At 33.5% G+C, this 13675-nt stretch overlaps 1 protein-coding gene and 1 pseudogene across 4 annotated transcripts; both read left to right on the forward strand.

Annotated features, from left to right (window-relative positions):
- Nucleotides 1-4518: 4518 nt before the first annotated feature.
- On the forward strand, nt 4519-6362 carry LOC123225316 (annotated as a pseudogene).
- Nucleotides 6363-9451: 3089 nt separating this feature from the next.
- On the forward strand, nt 9452-13016 carry LOC123225309 (LEAF RUST 10 DISEASE-RESISTANCE LOCUS RECEPTOR-LIKE PROTEIN KINASE-like 1.4). Of its 4 annotated transcripts, XM_044649242.1 has the most exons (6): nt 9452-10431; nt 11152-11187; nt 11287-11610; nt 11697-12598; nt 12759-12822; nt 12923-13016. In XM_044649242.1, exons 1-5 carry the CDS (start codon nt 9624-9626, stop codon nt 12777-12779), a joined length of 2091 nt encoding a protein of 696 aa, XP_044505177.1. In that variant the 5' UTR covers nt 9452-9623; the 3' UTR covers nt 12780-12822; nt 12923-13016. The 4 variants fall into 4 exon arrangements, with proteins under 4 accessions (XP_044505177.1, XP_044505178.1, XP_044505175.1 ...); XM_044649243.1 differs by having other exon boundaries at nt 11697-12584; nt 12759-12934; XM_044649241.1 differs by having other exon boundaries at nt 9453-10431; nt 12759-12934.
- Nucleotides 13017-13675: the final 659 nt, after the last annotated feature.

The raw sequence follows: 13675 nt of genomic DNA on the forward strand, positions 1-13675 counted from the left end.
AAGTCTATCAACCTAGGTGTTTGAAGTCTAACAACCTAGGTACTTACACTTAAACAAGGGTGTTGAAGACTCAAATAAAGAATAAAGAAAGAGAATCTCACATCTAATAAATTTAAGAAAAATGAATGGTATATAAGTGTTATAGATTGAACTTTAACATAAGCCAATTGGTTTTTTAAGCCAGTTAGTTTTGTGTAATATGGATTTCAATTTTCACACTTGTATGCCCAATTTATATTTCCAACACACTCCAAATGACACCGCCCGTGGATGTTTACTCAGATTATCTGAGCTTGCCGGCTAGCTTCTTGACCACCGTCTGAAGAAATTGCTAGGATTCAGTAAAGATTGAATGAGAGTTTTAATTTTTGTTGTTTAAGTAAGCATCCAAAACTGCCAACTTTTGATTCCTGAAAGTGACGCAGTATGACTCAATGCGCTTCTTCTTCAGAGCCTTCACTATTATCTGAGCTTGCCGGCTAGCTTCTTGACCACCGTCTGAAGAAATTGCTAGGATTCAGTAAAGATTGAATGAGAGTTTTAATTTTTGTTGTTTAAGTAAGCATCCAAAACTGCCAACTTTTGATTCCTGAAAGTGACGCAGTATGACTCAATGCGCTTCTTCTTCAGAGCCTTCACTACAATTGGAAAGGGTCATATTCAATTGTAAGCAGAAGTCGGAAAAAAAAAAAACACATTGTGACCCCATTTCCATTTATGTAACGTTGTCTATTTTCCTCGCTTAACACGTTTTTGTTTTTCTAGAAAGTTTTCCCAAATAATTTCCTTAAATTTTATGTCTGGATTTAGAGAAACGTAACAGATTTTCAAAATCTTACTGATAAAATTTCTCCCATTATAGCTTCTACCAATTTCTGACTGGCATATTGCTCACTCTGACCCGTCTCTGAAATGCCTACCCCAGTATCACGATAAGCATCAATGGCCATGTCTCTATACACTTCATTCTTAAGATCGCCAAACCCATTTCCTTGTTTTTTAACGAAAGACTTGACCTTTCAATCAAAAAATAGGAAAACAACAAATCTTTATTGGAAATGCATCATCTTCTTCTCTTATTTCATCAATGAATTACAAATACAGTATATTTATAAACACTTGACAATGAAAACTTAATTAACTGAGTTCATCTTAACCATACAATTAAAAACAGAAATAACAAACTAACTGTAGGACTTATCTTGGCCATTTGATTGTTTGATCTTAGGATTCATCAGAAATCAAAGTCCACGCATCTGAAGTTAAACTGGAGTTACTTGAAGTGAATCCTAGATTCATTTGTGCAAAAGTAAGAACGTGAAAACTCTCTTTTGTCAACCCTCTTCCAAGTGAAACGGTTTGCTGTAAGTGACTCAAAACGCACTATTTGGTCTTTGTATTTAACACTTAAAAAAACCCTTATCACTCCCAAATTAAGATCAGATTTTAAGAATAACTATAATTTTGTATAAATTTAATCACTTTCACAGATGCTACTTGAATTTTCTAAAACTTAAAAAACAGTTTATAATAGGACGAGAAGAAATGTATATTCTCCCAAGTCCCAAGTATCATTGGATAATTTTTGGGGAAATTAAAATTTTTAGCCTTATTTTAATTCGTATTTACATATATGTCACTCATTTCAAAACTTAAACAAATATACTACAACAGTAATCTACTTCTCTAAAATACCCCTCTTGAAATGACTCATGCAGAAATTCTCTCTTTTTCTCTGCAACTTTTTCTTTTTTCTTTCTCAGCTTTCAAATAAAGAAAGAATTCCAACAACATGAAAAAAATAAATTATTAATGGAAGAAGATACGTGATTGAACAATAAAACCCTTGAGAAAGCCATTATAAAAAATTCAACTTGGACACAAGGGAGGGAGAGACGAAATTTTAATTTTATTGTGATTTCATGTTGTTAGATTGTTTAATATTATTATTTTATATTGTTTCTATTGTTTAAAGTTGTTATAATATTGTTTAATGTTATAGTGATGGTTATAAAATACCAAAATACAGGTTAGAAAAAATTTCAGAAGAAGAACAGGTTGGTGTTAACGTCAAGGGTTGGCATTAACGCTAACCCTTAGCATTAATGCCAACCATTGGCTTTTCCGCCAAGGGTTGGTGCCAACCCTTGGTGTTAACGCTAACCCTTCGGGCCTAGTGAATTTATTTTTTTTTTTGTTTTCTTTCATTGTATTCAATTCTTTTATTTTTTATGTTTGCGTATTCCAACCTATTACTCGTGTGTGTATTGTTTTCTTTGTCTTAGCAGAGAGTTACATAAAAAATTACAAAATTTTCACAGTTATTTTCTTCGATTTTTTATTGCATTAATTTAAACTTGGATCAAATTTCAAATTAATCTAATTAAATCAAATTAATTTAAATTTTGACTTAATTAAAATTTAATTTAAAAAAATTTAAAAAAGGGTGGGCGTTCAGACATTTTAAACAAATTTTTTTTTTAAAATTAAAAAATATATATTTTGAGAAAAGGGTTGGCGTGGTGCCAACCCTTGGCGCCAAGGGTCCAACCCTTTTCCATATAAAAAGGGTTGGCATTCCCAACCTTTTTATTTAAGGGTTGGCACTTTGTGCCAATTTCCATATAAAAAAGGTTGGTGTCCCTAACCTTTTTTATTTACAATAAGGATTGGTGTTTTTTCTAGTAACTTTTTTTTCAGTGACACCAACCTTTGTTTTTAATAATTAGTAATTTCTTTTTAATTAAACGTCAATCCTTCATTTCTTTCAATGAAAGAAAATAGAGAAATAATTTTATAATTTTTTATGTAACTCTCTGTCAAGACAAGGAAAATAATATTTTGTTTAATGTTGTTATAATATTGTTTAATGTTATAGTGATAGTTATAAAATACTAAAATACAAGTTAGAAAAAATTTCATACGAAGAGCAAATTGGTGTTAACGCCAACCCTAAACGTTAACACCAAGGGTTGACGTTAACGTTAACCCCCCTAAGCCCTAGTGAATTTTTTTTTTCTGTTTTCTTTTATTGTACTCAATTCCTTTATTTTTTATGCTTGGGTATTCCAACCTGGTGCTCGTATGTATATTGTTTTCTTTGTCTTAGTAAAGAGTTACATAAAAAATTATAAAATTTTCACAGTTATTTTCTTCTATTTTTATTGCATTAATTTAAATTTGAATCAAATTTCAAATTAATCTAATCAAATCAAATCAATTTAAATTCTGACTAAATTAACATTTAATTTAAAAAAAATTAAAAAAGGGTGGGCATTCAAACATTTTAAACAAATTTTTTTTTTAATTTAAAAAAATATTTTGAAAAGGGTTGGCGTGCCAACCCTTTTTTAAATGGAAAAGGGTTGGCTTGGTTTTTTATTTAAGGATTGGCGCTTTGCGCCAATTTCCATATAAAAAGGGCTAATGTCCCTAACTTTTTTTATTTACAATAAGGGTTGACGTTTTTTTCTGGAACTTTTTTTTCAGTGACATCAACCTTTGTTTTTAATAATTAGTATTTTTTTTAATTAAACGTCAAACCTTTATTTTTTTCAATGAAAAAAAACAGAGAAATAATTTTATAATTTTTTATGTAACTCTCTGTCAAGACAAAGAAAACAATATACGCACAAGCACCAGATTGAAATACATAAGCATAAAAACCAAAGGAATTAAATACAATAAAAGAAAACAAAAAAATAAATTCAGTGGGGCCCGAGGGTTGACGGAAACGCCAATGGTTGGTGTTAACACCAACCTGCTCTTAGTTTAGAATTTTTTTTGGGTTGCATTTTGATATTTTATAACCATCACTACAACATTAAATACTATTATAACAACTTTAAACAATGAAAAACAACAAGAAATAATAGCATTAAACAATCTTACAATATGAAATTATAATAAAATTAAATTTTTGTCTCTCCCTCCTTTGTGTTCAAATTGAATATTTTATAATGGTTTTCTCATGAGTTTTATTGTTTAACCACATGTCTTCTTCCATTAATAATTTATTTTTTTTATGCTATTGGGATTTCTTTCTCACTTGAAAGCTAAGGAAGAAGGGAGAAAAAGTTACAGAGAAAAAGAGAGAATCTTTGCATAGGTCATTTCAAGAGGGGTATTTTGAAAAAACAAATTATTGTTATGGTATATTTGTTTAAGTTTTGAAATGAGTAATATATATATATATATATATATATATATATATATATATATATATATGTACATGAATTAAAATAAGGTTAAAATTTTTAATTTCTCTAATTTTTTATGATTTTGTTTGTGATTTTTTTGGGAAAAAGAATTCCGATTTTTTTACGAGAAAAAAGGGGAAAAAACTGTCCCCCCAAGTATGTAAAACTTTAATCGTTGCACGCAACCCTAAATAATAGAAAGAAATTAGATGCGGCGACAGGAGCTTGTGCTCATGTCGTACTCCTGCTCTCCAACTTTATAGAACAAGTAAATATTACAACCAAATCAAACCCTAGACGATTTTGTACTCTAAATTTATATATATATATAGAACCAAGACGTACACTACAAAACCGGGATAAAGCTTGAATATCTAATCAATATTCAATACACTCAAATGGCTTCTCCCGATCTCTCTGTGATGCTCCCTCGTGTTCTCATCGTCTCCAGACGTACTGTTCGCAAGAACAAATTTGTAGATTTTGTGGGTAAGCTAGCCGTATTTCTCTCCCAGTAAATCATACATAAACAGTATGTTTTTATTTGTGCAATGTTTTGAAAGTTCGTGTTGATTTTCAGGTGAATATCATCTTGATCTTATAGTTGGTTACGGTGCAGTGCCGATTATTGTACCCCGAGTCAACGGGGTGCATATGTTAATAGATAGCTTTGAACCAATTCATGGTGTGCTTCTTTGTGAAGGAGAAGATATTGACCCGGCATTATACGAAGCTGAAATGTCAGATCTTTCACCGGAAGAATTGGAAGAGATCCGGCGAGCGCATGCAAGTGATACTGCAATTGATAAGGAAAAGGATTCGATCGAGTTAAGGCTCGCGAAACTTTGCCTGGAAAAGAAACGTACCTTTTCTGGGAATTTGCAGAGGGTCCCAAGTGATAAATGTTGCCAGTGGAGGCACCCTTTACCAAGATGTAGAGAAGGAAGTGTCAAAGAAATGCCCTGAAAACCAAAGAGTAAATCACATTGATTATGATAATTATGATGGGCACAGACATGCGGTGAGAGTGGTGGAGAAAACTCCTTTGCATGAATGGTTTAAGGATTCTCTGAAGGAAGATAAAATGGAGATTTGGGTTAATAGTTATCACCACCAAGGTTTTAAGAGATTAGCTCAACGTTTTGTGCCTATGGCTTTTGCACAAGATGGTTTGATTGAAGGGTTCTATGATCCAGATGCGTATAATCCTGAAGAGGGTAAGTTCATAATAGGACTCCAATTTCATCCTGAACGAATGAGGCAGCCTGATTCAGATAAATTTGATTATCCAGGATGCCCATCTGCATATCAGGTTTGTAATTATCCAATTAGACTTCCAGATATAAAAATAACTGTGAGTTTTTTTTATCATTTTGGATTCTGGTCTATATTTTGCAGGAATTTGTGAATGCAGTAATAGCTTATCAGAAAAAGATTAATAGCGATTCAACTTGTGTCCCAAAGCCCCCAACTGTAAACCAAGAAATGGAGAATAAAAGGTATGTTTAAGTACTTAAAGTACTGTTTTTATTGGTATATAGATATAACCTTTTAAATATTGATTATTTGATTAATTTTGCAGTCAAACATGGCATTGAGTTTGCAACAAGAGAAGAGGCTGAAGCAAATGGGTGCAACAGTGAGGAATGTAAATTCCTACCTGGAGAGATTGAAATTGAATGAAGAAAGAGAAAGAATAGCTGGAAATGTGATGGGGAAGATGTCAGTGGAACGCTTATCTGATCTATTGTCTTTCTACCTGATGATGAGCCAGATATGTACAGAAATTCTGGAAAAGAAACTTCCTGGGTTTGTCAATAAATGAAAATGACCATTCGTTCTCATGAGGAGGCAGATGTGTGCTTCACGATTATACTGTGAATTAATAACGCTAGCTGTTTGTTTCTCCACCTGGAGACTTTTGACTAAATTCTGTCAGATTGTTGAGAATTCACAGGATTCTTAGCGGAAAGTACTGGAAAGGGCGAAAGGCTTCTTGTGCATGTAACTTTGGGTGTTTGCTTTATTTCCCTTCTGCAGCATCGATAATGTGAATAGGTGATGTGCAAGTAGGTAGTAGCCGTTCCATAAATATGAGAGCCTGTTTTTTTACTTGTTTTTCCTTTTCGAAGTTATCACATAAATAGGTTTGGTGGATTATTGTGATTTTGCTCTCTGCCTCCTCTAAAGCTATGCGTTAATAACAATTCTTAGTAATTTAACAATACTTTGGATAAATATAGAGTTTTGCTCTCCCAGTCAAACTTTAAACAACTCTTTAAGTTAATTATTTAGTAATACTCATAAAATGATATATAAATGATTAGATATTAATTAATACTCATAAATTGATATGTTATTATTTAATTTTACAAATTTGAAAGGATGAAACATGGTCTTGCACAACCCTTAAAAATATGTCGGCATTTTCACCAACCAACAAACCAACCATTTTATTCTTCACTTCCCATTTTCATTGCAAGGAAATTTCTCAACACTCCTTTGAATCATAAATGAGAAATCACATGTAAAGATGCAAATATATAAATGGTTTGTTCTTAAAGGATCATTAACAGCTTGGTCAAATATCTAATTTATTACAATTCTCATTTGTAAGTGGCCCATTTGAATCATCCTCTCATTAGATTTATTACATTAATTAGAAATACGAGGTATGTCCTTTGCAAACCTTTTAAAGGCGTGTTGAAACTTTTGGATTATTTTCAACCTCAAATTTAGAGAGTTTTTCTTAGTGGGTACATTTAAACATAATAAAATCTTACTATGAAATTTCTCTTTCTCAACACATGATTTGAATTTTTAAAACCTAAATCGAGATTTTTTAATATATCTCAATACATATTGAATTCAAGCAATATGTTTTTTCCACTAACTCCAAACCATCCATGACAGCCAAGTAAATAAAATGGGCAACACAGTGCATATGACAAATATTCTCCACCTAAAACACTTCCATCCTGCTTATTTATTTCCTTCTTTACATATACAAAAGCAACATTATTAGACTTGACATAGTCAATTGTGATAATGTCAAGTCTAATAATCTGAATAGGTGATGAAATGTGTAAGTAGGTAGTGGCCGTTCCATAAATTATGAGAGCCAGCTTCTTTTGTTGCTCTTTCTTTTCAAAGTTCTCTCATAAATAGGGTTGGTGGATTATTGAGACTTTGCTCTCTCAGTCTCTGTCTCATTTAAAGCTGTGCATTATTTTGTGAAACTTTAGATAACTCTTTAATAATTAAAGAACTAAAATAAAATAATTGTTTCTGAAATTTGTATTGAATTGCTTAATTGAGAGATGGTAATATGCAAGGGTTCATTTGTGAGAATGATATGACTACCATAATGATCAATGAAGATTATGAAATGAATTATATTGCCTTAGAAGTCGATGAAAGAGCTCATGCGCTGGCATTTCTTTTTAAGTAAAGAAAAAATCAGTCACCTTCGGAAAAAGCTGGCATTATTTTATTATTTGATGAATCCTGAAACGACTTGCTTTTTAATTGAGTCTCATGATGTGGATGGCGTCACAACAACAATAGAAGGCTGCCTCTTGAATCTGTCGATGTTATAATTCTTGAAGCTTCAGTTTCAGCAGCAGGAAGAAGTCAGTCATCTTTGGAAAAAGCCTGAAAGAAGGGTTTGAGGTGAAATGGAAGGTGATGGATACGTATGGAATTATGTGAGAAGTGCAATCAGTCCAAGGGAAGTTGTGATCATTAACCTGGGTTGCATCAAGTCCAAGCCACTGCAGTTTCACTATGCCAATTCAAAATCGGGTCTACACCCATTCTTAGGCTTTAATTTTCGGCCATACTCAAACTGGCATTAGGTTTCCAGTTGTATCTGGATTTGTATTTTGGCTTCCTTCCATTCTCTGACTCATAACCTCTCTCACCCCCAAAGGCAGGATTAGGTCCCAATAGAGGCCGAGGCTTGACACGATCGTAGGAGTTGTATTCAAGGGGGAGAGCCTCGTTAACCTTGGTCAAAGGCTTAATGTAAGAACTCTTCGGAAAGAAGACGGTGAAGGTGAAAATTTTTTATATGTCGAAGACTATGTAAAGATTTTTTTAATTCTCGGTGATATGATAATTATGAAAAAAGGAACCAGTTAGGGGTAATATGTAATTTAACTTTTAGACATTGTCAAAATTATTCTCTGTTACCAGAGGGTAAAAAGTGTGACTTATACATTTAATAGTGAGAAAATGTTTTTAGTTCAAACTTTGAGTGAGAAAAATACAAATAATTTTTTTTTTCAAATGACAAATGGTTTAAACCTATTCTTAGATATAACTCACAATTTATACATGATTCATTAATTCAATATAATTAAAAAAAAAAAAGGTTAGAGTTAAAATTTCTTACATGAAATTTAGTTTAAGTGGTGTTCAGATCAATTCAAAACTAATGTAGTGTTAGAGTTGATGCAAACCAACTCGAACTTACTTATATGTTTAAAAAAAAAATGTTTCTTTAAGATAAAGTTAGTTCAAACTAAACCGAGTCCAAAAAGAGTGAAACTCATTTTTGGGGGGCTCAATTTGGACTGATCAAGCTTGAGATCAATTCAGCTTGTTTCATGGATTGGAAGTTCGTGTTTGACTCGGGTTCATGCAAACAAGCTGAACTTGACTTGAGCTCACTAAACTTATTTACTTGAATTTAGTTCACTTGTAGTTTGTGTAGTGTAATTTAAAAATTTTTTTAATATATTTTAGTTCGAGTTCGAATTTAGACTCGTGATTAGTTTTTAAATATATTTTAGTTTGGATTTGGTCTTGAGTTTATAAATATTATATTCAGGTTCAAATTTATTTAAGCATTGCTTGTATTAAGTTTGAGAAATCTCGTTTTGAATTTAACCCATATAATTTTGATTGGGGTTAGGAGATAAAATTAAGGTTAAAGAGATTTTAATATAATTTTAATTGGAATTAAGCTAGGATTGAAATTCTTTGACCCGTAGCTCTGAATTGATAATACACAAAGACAATCCAATGACAAGACCGGCAAGACTTACATTGTAGATGTCTTTATTTGAATTTGCGGTCAATTTAAGGGTTCTAATATTTAATTTTAGAATCTTCAGCGTTTACACCTGATTTCAAATTCTAGAACTGGACGTGGCAGATTTATTTCAGCTGACGCCTGGAAGTTGAAAATATACAGAAATAAGCATTATTGTCTAAGGGTATATCGTCAATATTTCAAATATATAATATCCTACGCTACCTAAACTGGCCTGGGCCGGCACACCATTTTTCCAATCAGAAGCTTCCCATCAGACCTTACTTGGTCAAATCCTTCAGGTAGCTTTCTACGATGGGAAGATGTGAAATGCATACCAATTTATACAAATAGATTGCTTCCACGTCTCTCTGTCTCTCTGCAAAATGGCTTTACATCTCTCTCCAAGCTTCTGCCTATTCACCGTCACCATAATCTTCATCATAGTCCATGTTCCAGCATCTGTGTCAGCCACTTATGCGAAATATGAAAATTGCAGCGCCCCTTTTCACTGTGCAAACTTGGAGAATGTTTCATATCCCTTCTGGGGAGCGAGTAGGCCAGAGTATTGCGGCCACCCGGGTTATGAATTGGACTGCGCTGGCGAGTTCGCGGAGGTTACCATCTTGAAGATAGACTACAAAGTGCTTGAAGTCAATTACAGTTCTCGGACTCTCACTGTTGCTATGGAAGATTACTGGGATAACATTTGTCCCTTAAAGCTTGTAGACGGTTCTATAGATTTCAGCCTCTTTAATTATACTTCTGATACAGAAAACATAACGCTGTACTATCGTTGCCCTGCTCTGTTGGAAGATATTTCGGCCGAGCTGCTTCCCTTTCAGTTTAACTGCAGCTCGGCAGATAAAAACCCCTATAATTTCTTTTCCATATGGGACAGCGATAGAGTCAATAGTAGCATGACTGAAGCCATTTGTAGTTACCTCAGCAGTTGTGATACCAAAGTTACGATTTCGGTGGGACAAACAACATTTACGGCCATAGAGAGAAATCCAACTTTGGTGAATCTGATGGAAGCTCTTAGGGAGGGTTTTGGGTTGCAATGGTTCATAAATGATAGATTGTGTGACCAATGTCAAGGTTCAGGTGGGCTGTGTGGATATGACTCTGATACTCGCAGTTTCACTTGCCATTGTCCTGATAAGCCTTATCCAGAACATTGTCCTTCTAAAGGTACATCCGATTTCTTTTTCAATTCTTCTGCTTCTTCTTTCACTGAAAGTCTATCCTCAAAGTTCTCTTTTTCTCGCTGGAAGGGTTATCCAACAATCCTCTGGTTGTTGTTTTAGGCCCACTGATTTCATACCTGCTCTTAGTTTTCTAGTCATTAGGCATTGGTTTGTTATTGCTGGCAGCCTACTTGCCATATTATAATTACTCTATCTTACTGGTAAGTTTTATTGAAAAATTGTCAATAGTCAATGGCAAATTGTTCTCCTACTTGTCTCTAATTTTTATATTCTTGTACTGCTCAAATTGTAATATCACCATTGTTGGCTAACAAGAGCAAGCTCCCAGGCCCATATGATCAATAACAGCTCATCAAATAAATTACCATGCTCTGAGCTCTAGAACACTTTCTGTTTCATATAAGTTCATTTTAGTTCGTAGAATAAAGCTGGTCTCTATTGATGAGCTCTCAAAATCTTGATCTGCAATGCTTAACAGCCCCAACAATATCAGTTTCTGAGGTAAAAAAGCTTTCCCTGGGGAAAAAGCTCTGCAAACACATTCCCAAACCGTAGATTATGAACAAAGTATGCATTCAGTTCTCAACAAATGGGAACATGATCATTTTCCATGTAGAATATTTTATAATGAAATAAGATAGTCTTGATACAAATTTACTTGTATTCTTTTCAATATCACTGATATTTCTGGATCTCTTGGCAGATAAAGGGGAAAAGAAAGCAAAATCTCTTAAAGCAGGTGATATTTCATTGTGCCAGAAAATCTATTTAACTTTATTTTTGTTGGTAAAGTTGATAATATTGACAAAATCTGAGCTATTTCTTGCTTCATCTCTAGTCATTGGCGTAGCAGTTGCAAGTGGAGTTGTCGCTATAGGTCTGTTATGCTTTTGTATATTCATCGTTCTTCGGAGGAGGAAAAGTGTAGCCCAGTACAATGGCAGATACCTTCAAACTCTTCCGTCAGGCACAAGCTCAACCAGTACATCAATGAGTTTTTCTAAAAGCATCTCTACTTATCCCTCCTCAAAATCTGACCTTGCAAAGGAGAGCACCTACTTTGGAGCTCAGGTCTTCAGCTACGCTGAACTCGAAGAAGCTACCAACAATTTCGACTCTTCCAAAGAGCTCGGAGATGGCGGCTTTGGAATTGTTTATTACGGTACAACTATTTGTTTAATCCACATTACTGACAATGAAGTCTTTGCCATCTCCTGGTCTCACCAATTTTATCAAATGTTTGATCAGGTGTACTCAAGGACGGGCGTTCAGTTGCTGTAAAGCGCTTGTATGAGAGCACTGTCAAACGAGTCGAGCAGTTCAAGAACGAAATTGAGATCCTAACTCGCTTGCGCCATCGAAATCTTGTGGCCCTCTATGGCTGCACCTCCAGACATAGCCGGGAACTTCTTCTTGTTTATGAATACATTCCCAATGGAACAGTGGCGGATCATCTCCATGGAAATCGATCAAAGTCAGATTCGCTCAGTTGGTCTATTCGGATGAACATTGCCATAGAAACAGCCGAGGCACTGGCCTTCCTCCATGCCTCGGATGTCATACACCGCGATGTCAAAACCAACAACATTCTTCTCGACAACAGATTTCATGTAAAGGTAGCAGATTTTGGGCTGTCAAGATTTTTCCCAACTAATGTTACCCATGTGTCAACGGCTCCACAAGGAACACCGGGTTATGTCGATCCTCAGTATTATCAATGCTACCAACTGACTGAAAAGAGCGATGTTTATAGCTTCGGAGTAGTCTTAATTGAGCTCATATCATCCTTAGAAGCTGTGGACACTAACAGGCACAGAGATGATATAAATTTAGCAAGCATGGCTATTAACAGAATCCAGAACCGTGCGCTGAACGAACTAATCGATCCATATATTGGATTCGAACAGGATTATGCTGTAAGAAATATGGTAACATCAGTGGCGGAATTGGCTTTCAGGTGTTTGCAGCAAGATAGAGAAGACAGGCCTTCAATGCAAGAAATTTTACAGCTTTTGAAAGAGATTCAGAATCAACAGCTTGGTGCACAGAAAGCAGAAATTGTGGATTTTTACAGTACCGATGATGTTGTGCTGTTGAAGAACGTCCCTCCGCCGCTTTCATCACCAGACTCCGGTGGTAATGATAAATGGGTTAGCAGCTTCAGCCCACCTGCTTCCTATTAATTACTCCAATTCAAATTCCATTGTCCTGTTTTGCCTAATTGCAAACTATCTGCTCTGCTCTGTTCTGAAAATATTAAATTTTCAATTTCATATTTAGGATTTTTTTTTTTTTTTGGTTTAATTACAGATGAAGATTAGAACACTGTGACCAAAGTTTTGCTGATGAAGAGGACAGTGGAACTTGAGTTCAGGTTTGATGCCAGTAAATTTAGTAATTTCTTGAGGTCTTTTTCCCTTTTACTTATTTATTTATCGTTGAATATTTTATAATTAATACAACTTTCCTTATAGGGCATTTCATAATTAATGCTGTAAATTTGAAGTCTTCGCTCGTATTTGGTTGTATTAATTATTTGATAATGGCAGTTGGTTGCCGTCCATCAAAGATTAAAAGTCAATAACCTTAAGTGACAAAGGTTGATTTTTAGTACATAAGTAAAAAAAATATATTAAAAAGTAACTTCTATTTCAATAAGTTGGTAAACTCACAATTTAATTTAAATAAAATATCAATAAATTCGTACAAATTTAAAAATAATTATTAAATATATAAATGAGGAGATTTGACCATAATTTTTCAGCCGAACTTGATCGAACAACTCTTGAAGCCGGCTTTGCATAAATCTAATTGAGTTAACTGGAATCCCATCAATAGTCATATTGGCTTGGCTCAACCATAGCCTGCGCCTAATCTTATATTATTATAGCTTGTGGTCAAAAGTGTAACAATCTTCAAATGGGCAGTTATATTATTATAGTGAGAAACTTGACAAAATGATCAAACATGTGTTACTTATTTCAAAGATTAGTTTGAAAACATATTTAAAAAATTATTTTCCTTGCTTTCATCAATGTACCAAATCAATCAACCAGTGTTAAAAAAATATAATTTAAATTTTTACATAGTAAAAATATTTATATCTAATTTTAAATATTTTATTAGGTATTTAAATTATATGTTATAATTTAATTAAATAATTTTAAATTAAAAATAGAATAATAATTAATTATATAATTTTTAAAAATTTTTATTTTTATTTTGAA

Source organism: Mangifera indica, chromosome 9 (assembly GCF_011075055.1).
Source record: "Mangifera indica cultivar Alphonso chromosome 9, CATAS_Mindica_2.1, whole genome shotgun sequence".
Lineage (NCBI taxonomy): Eukaryota > Viridiplantae > Streptophyta > Magnoliopsida > Sapindales > Anacardiaceae > Mangifera > Mangifera indica.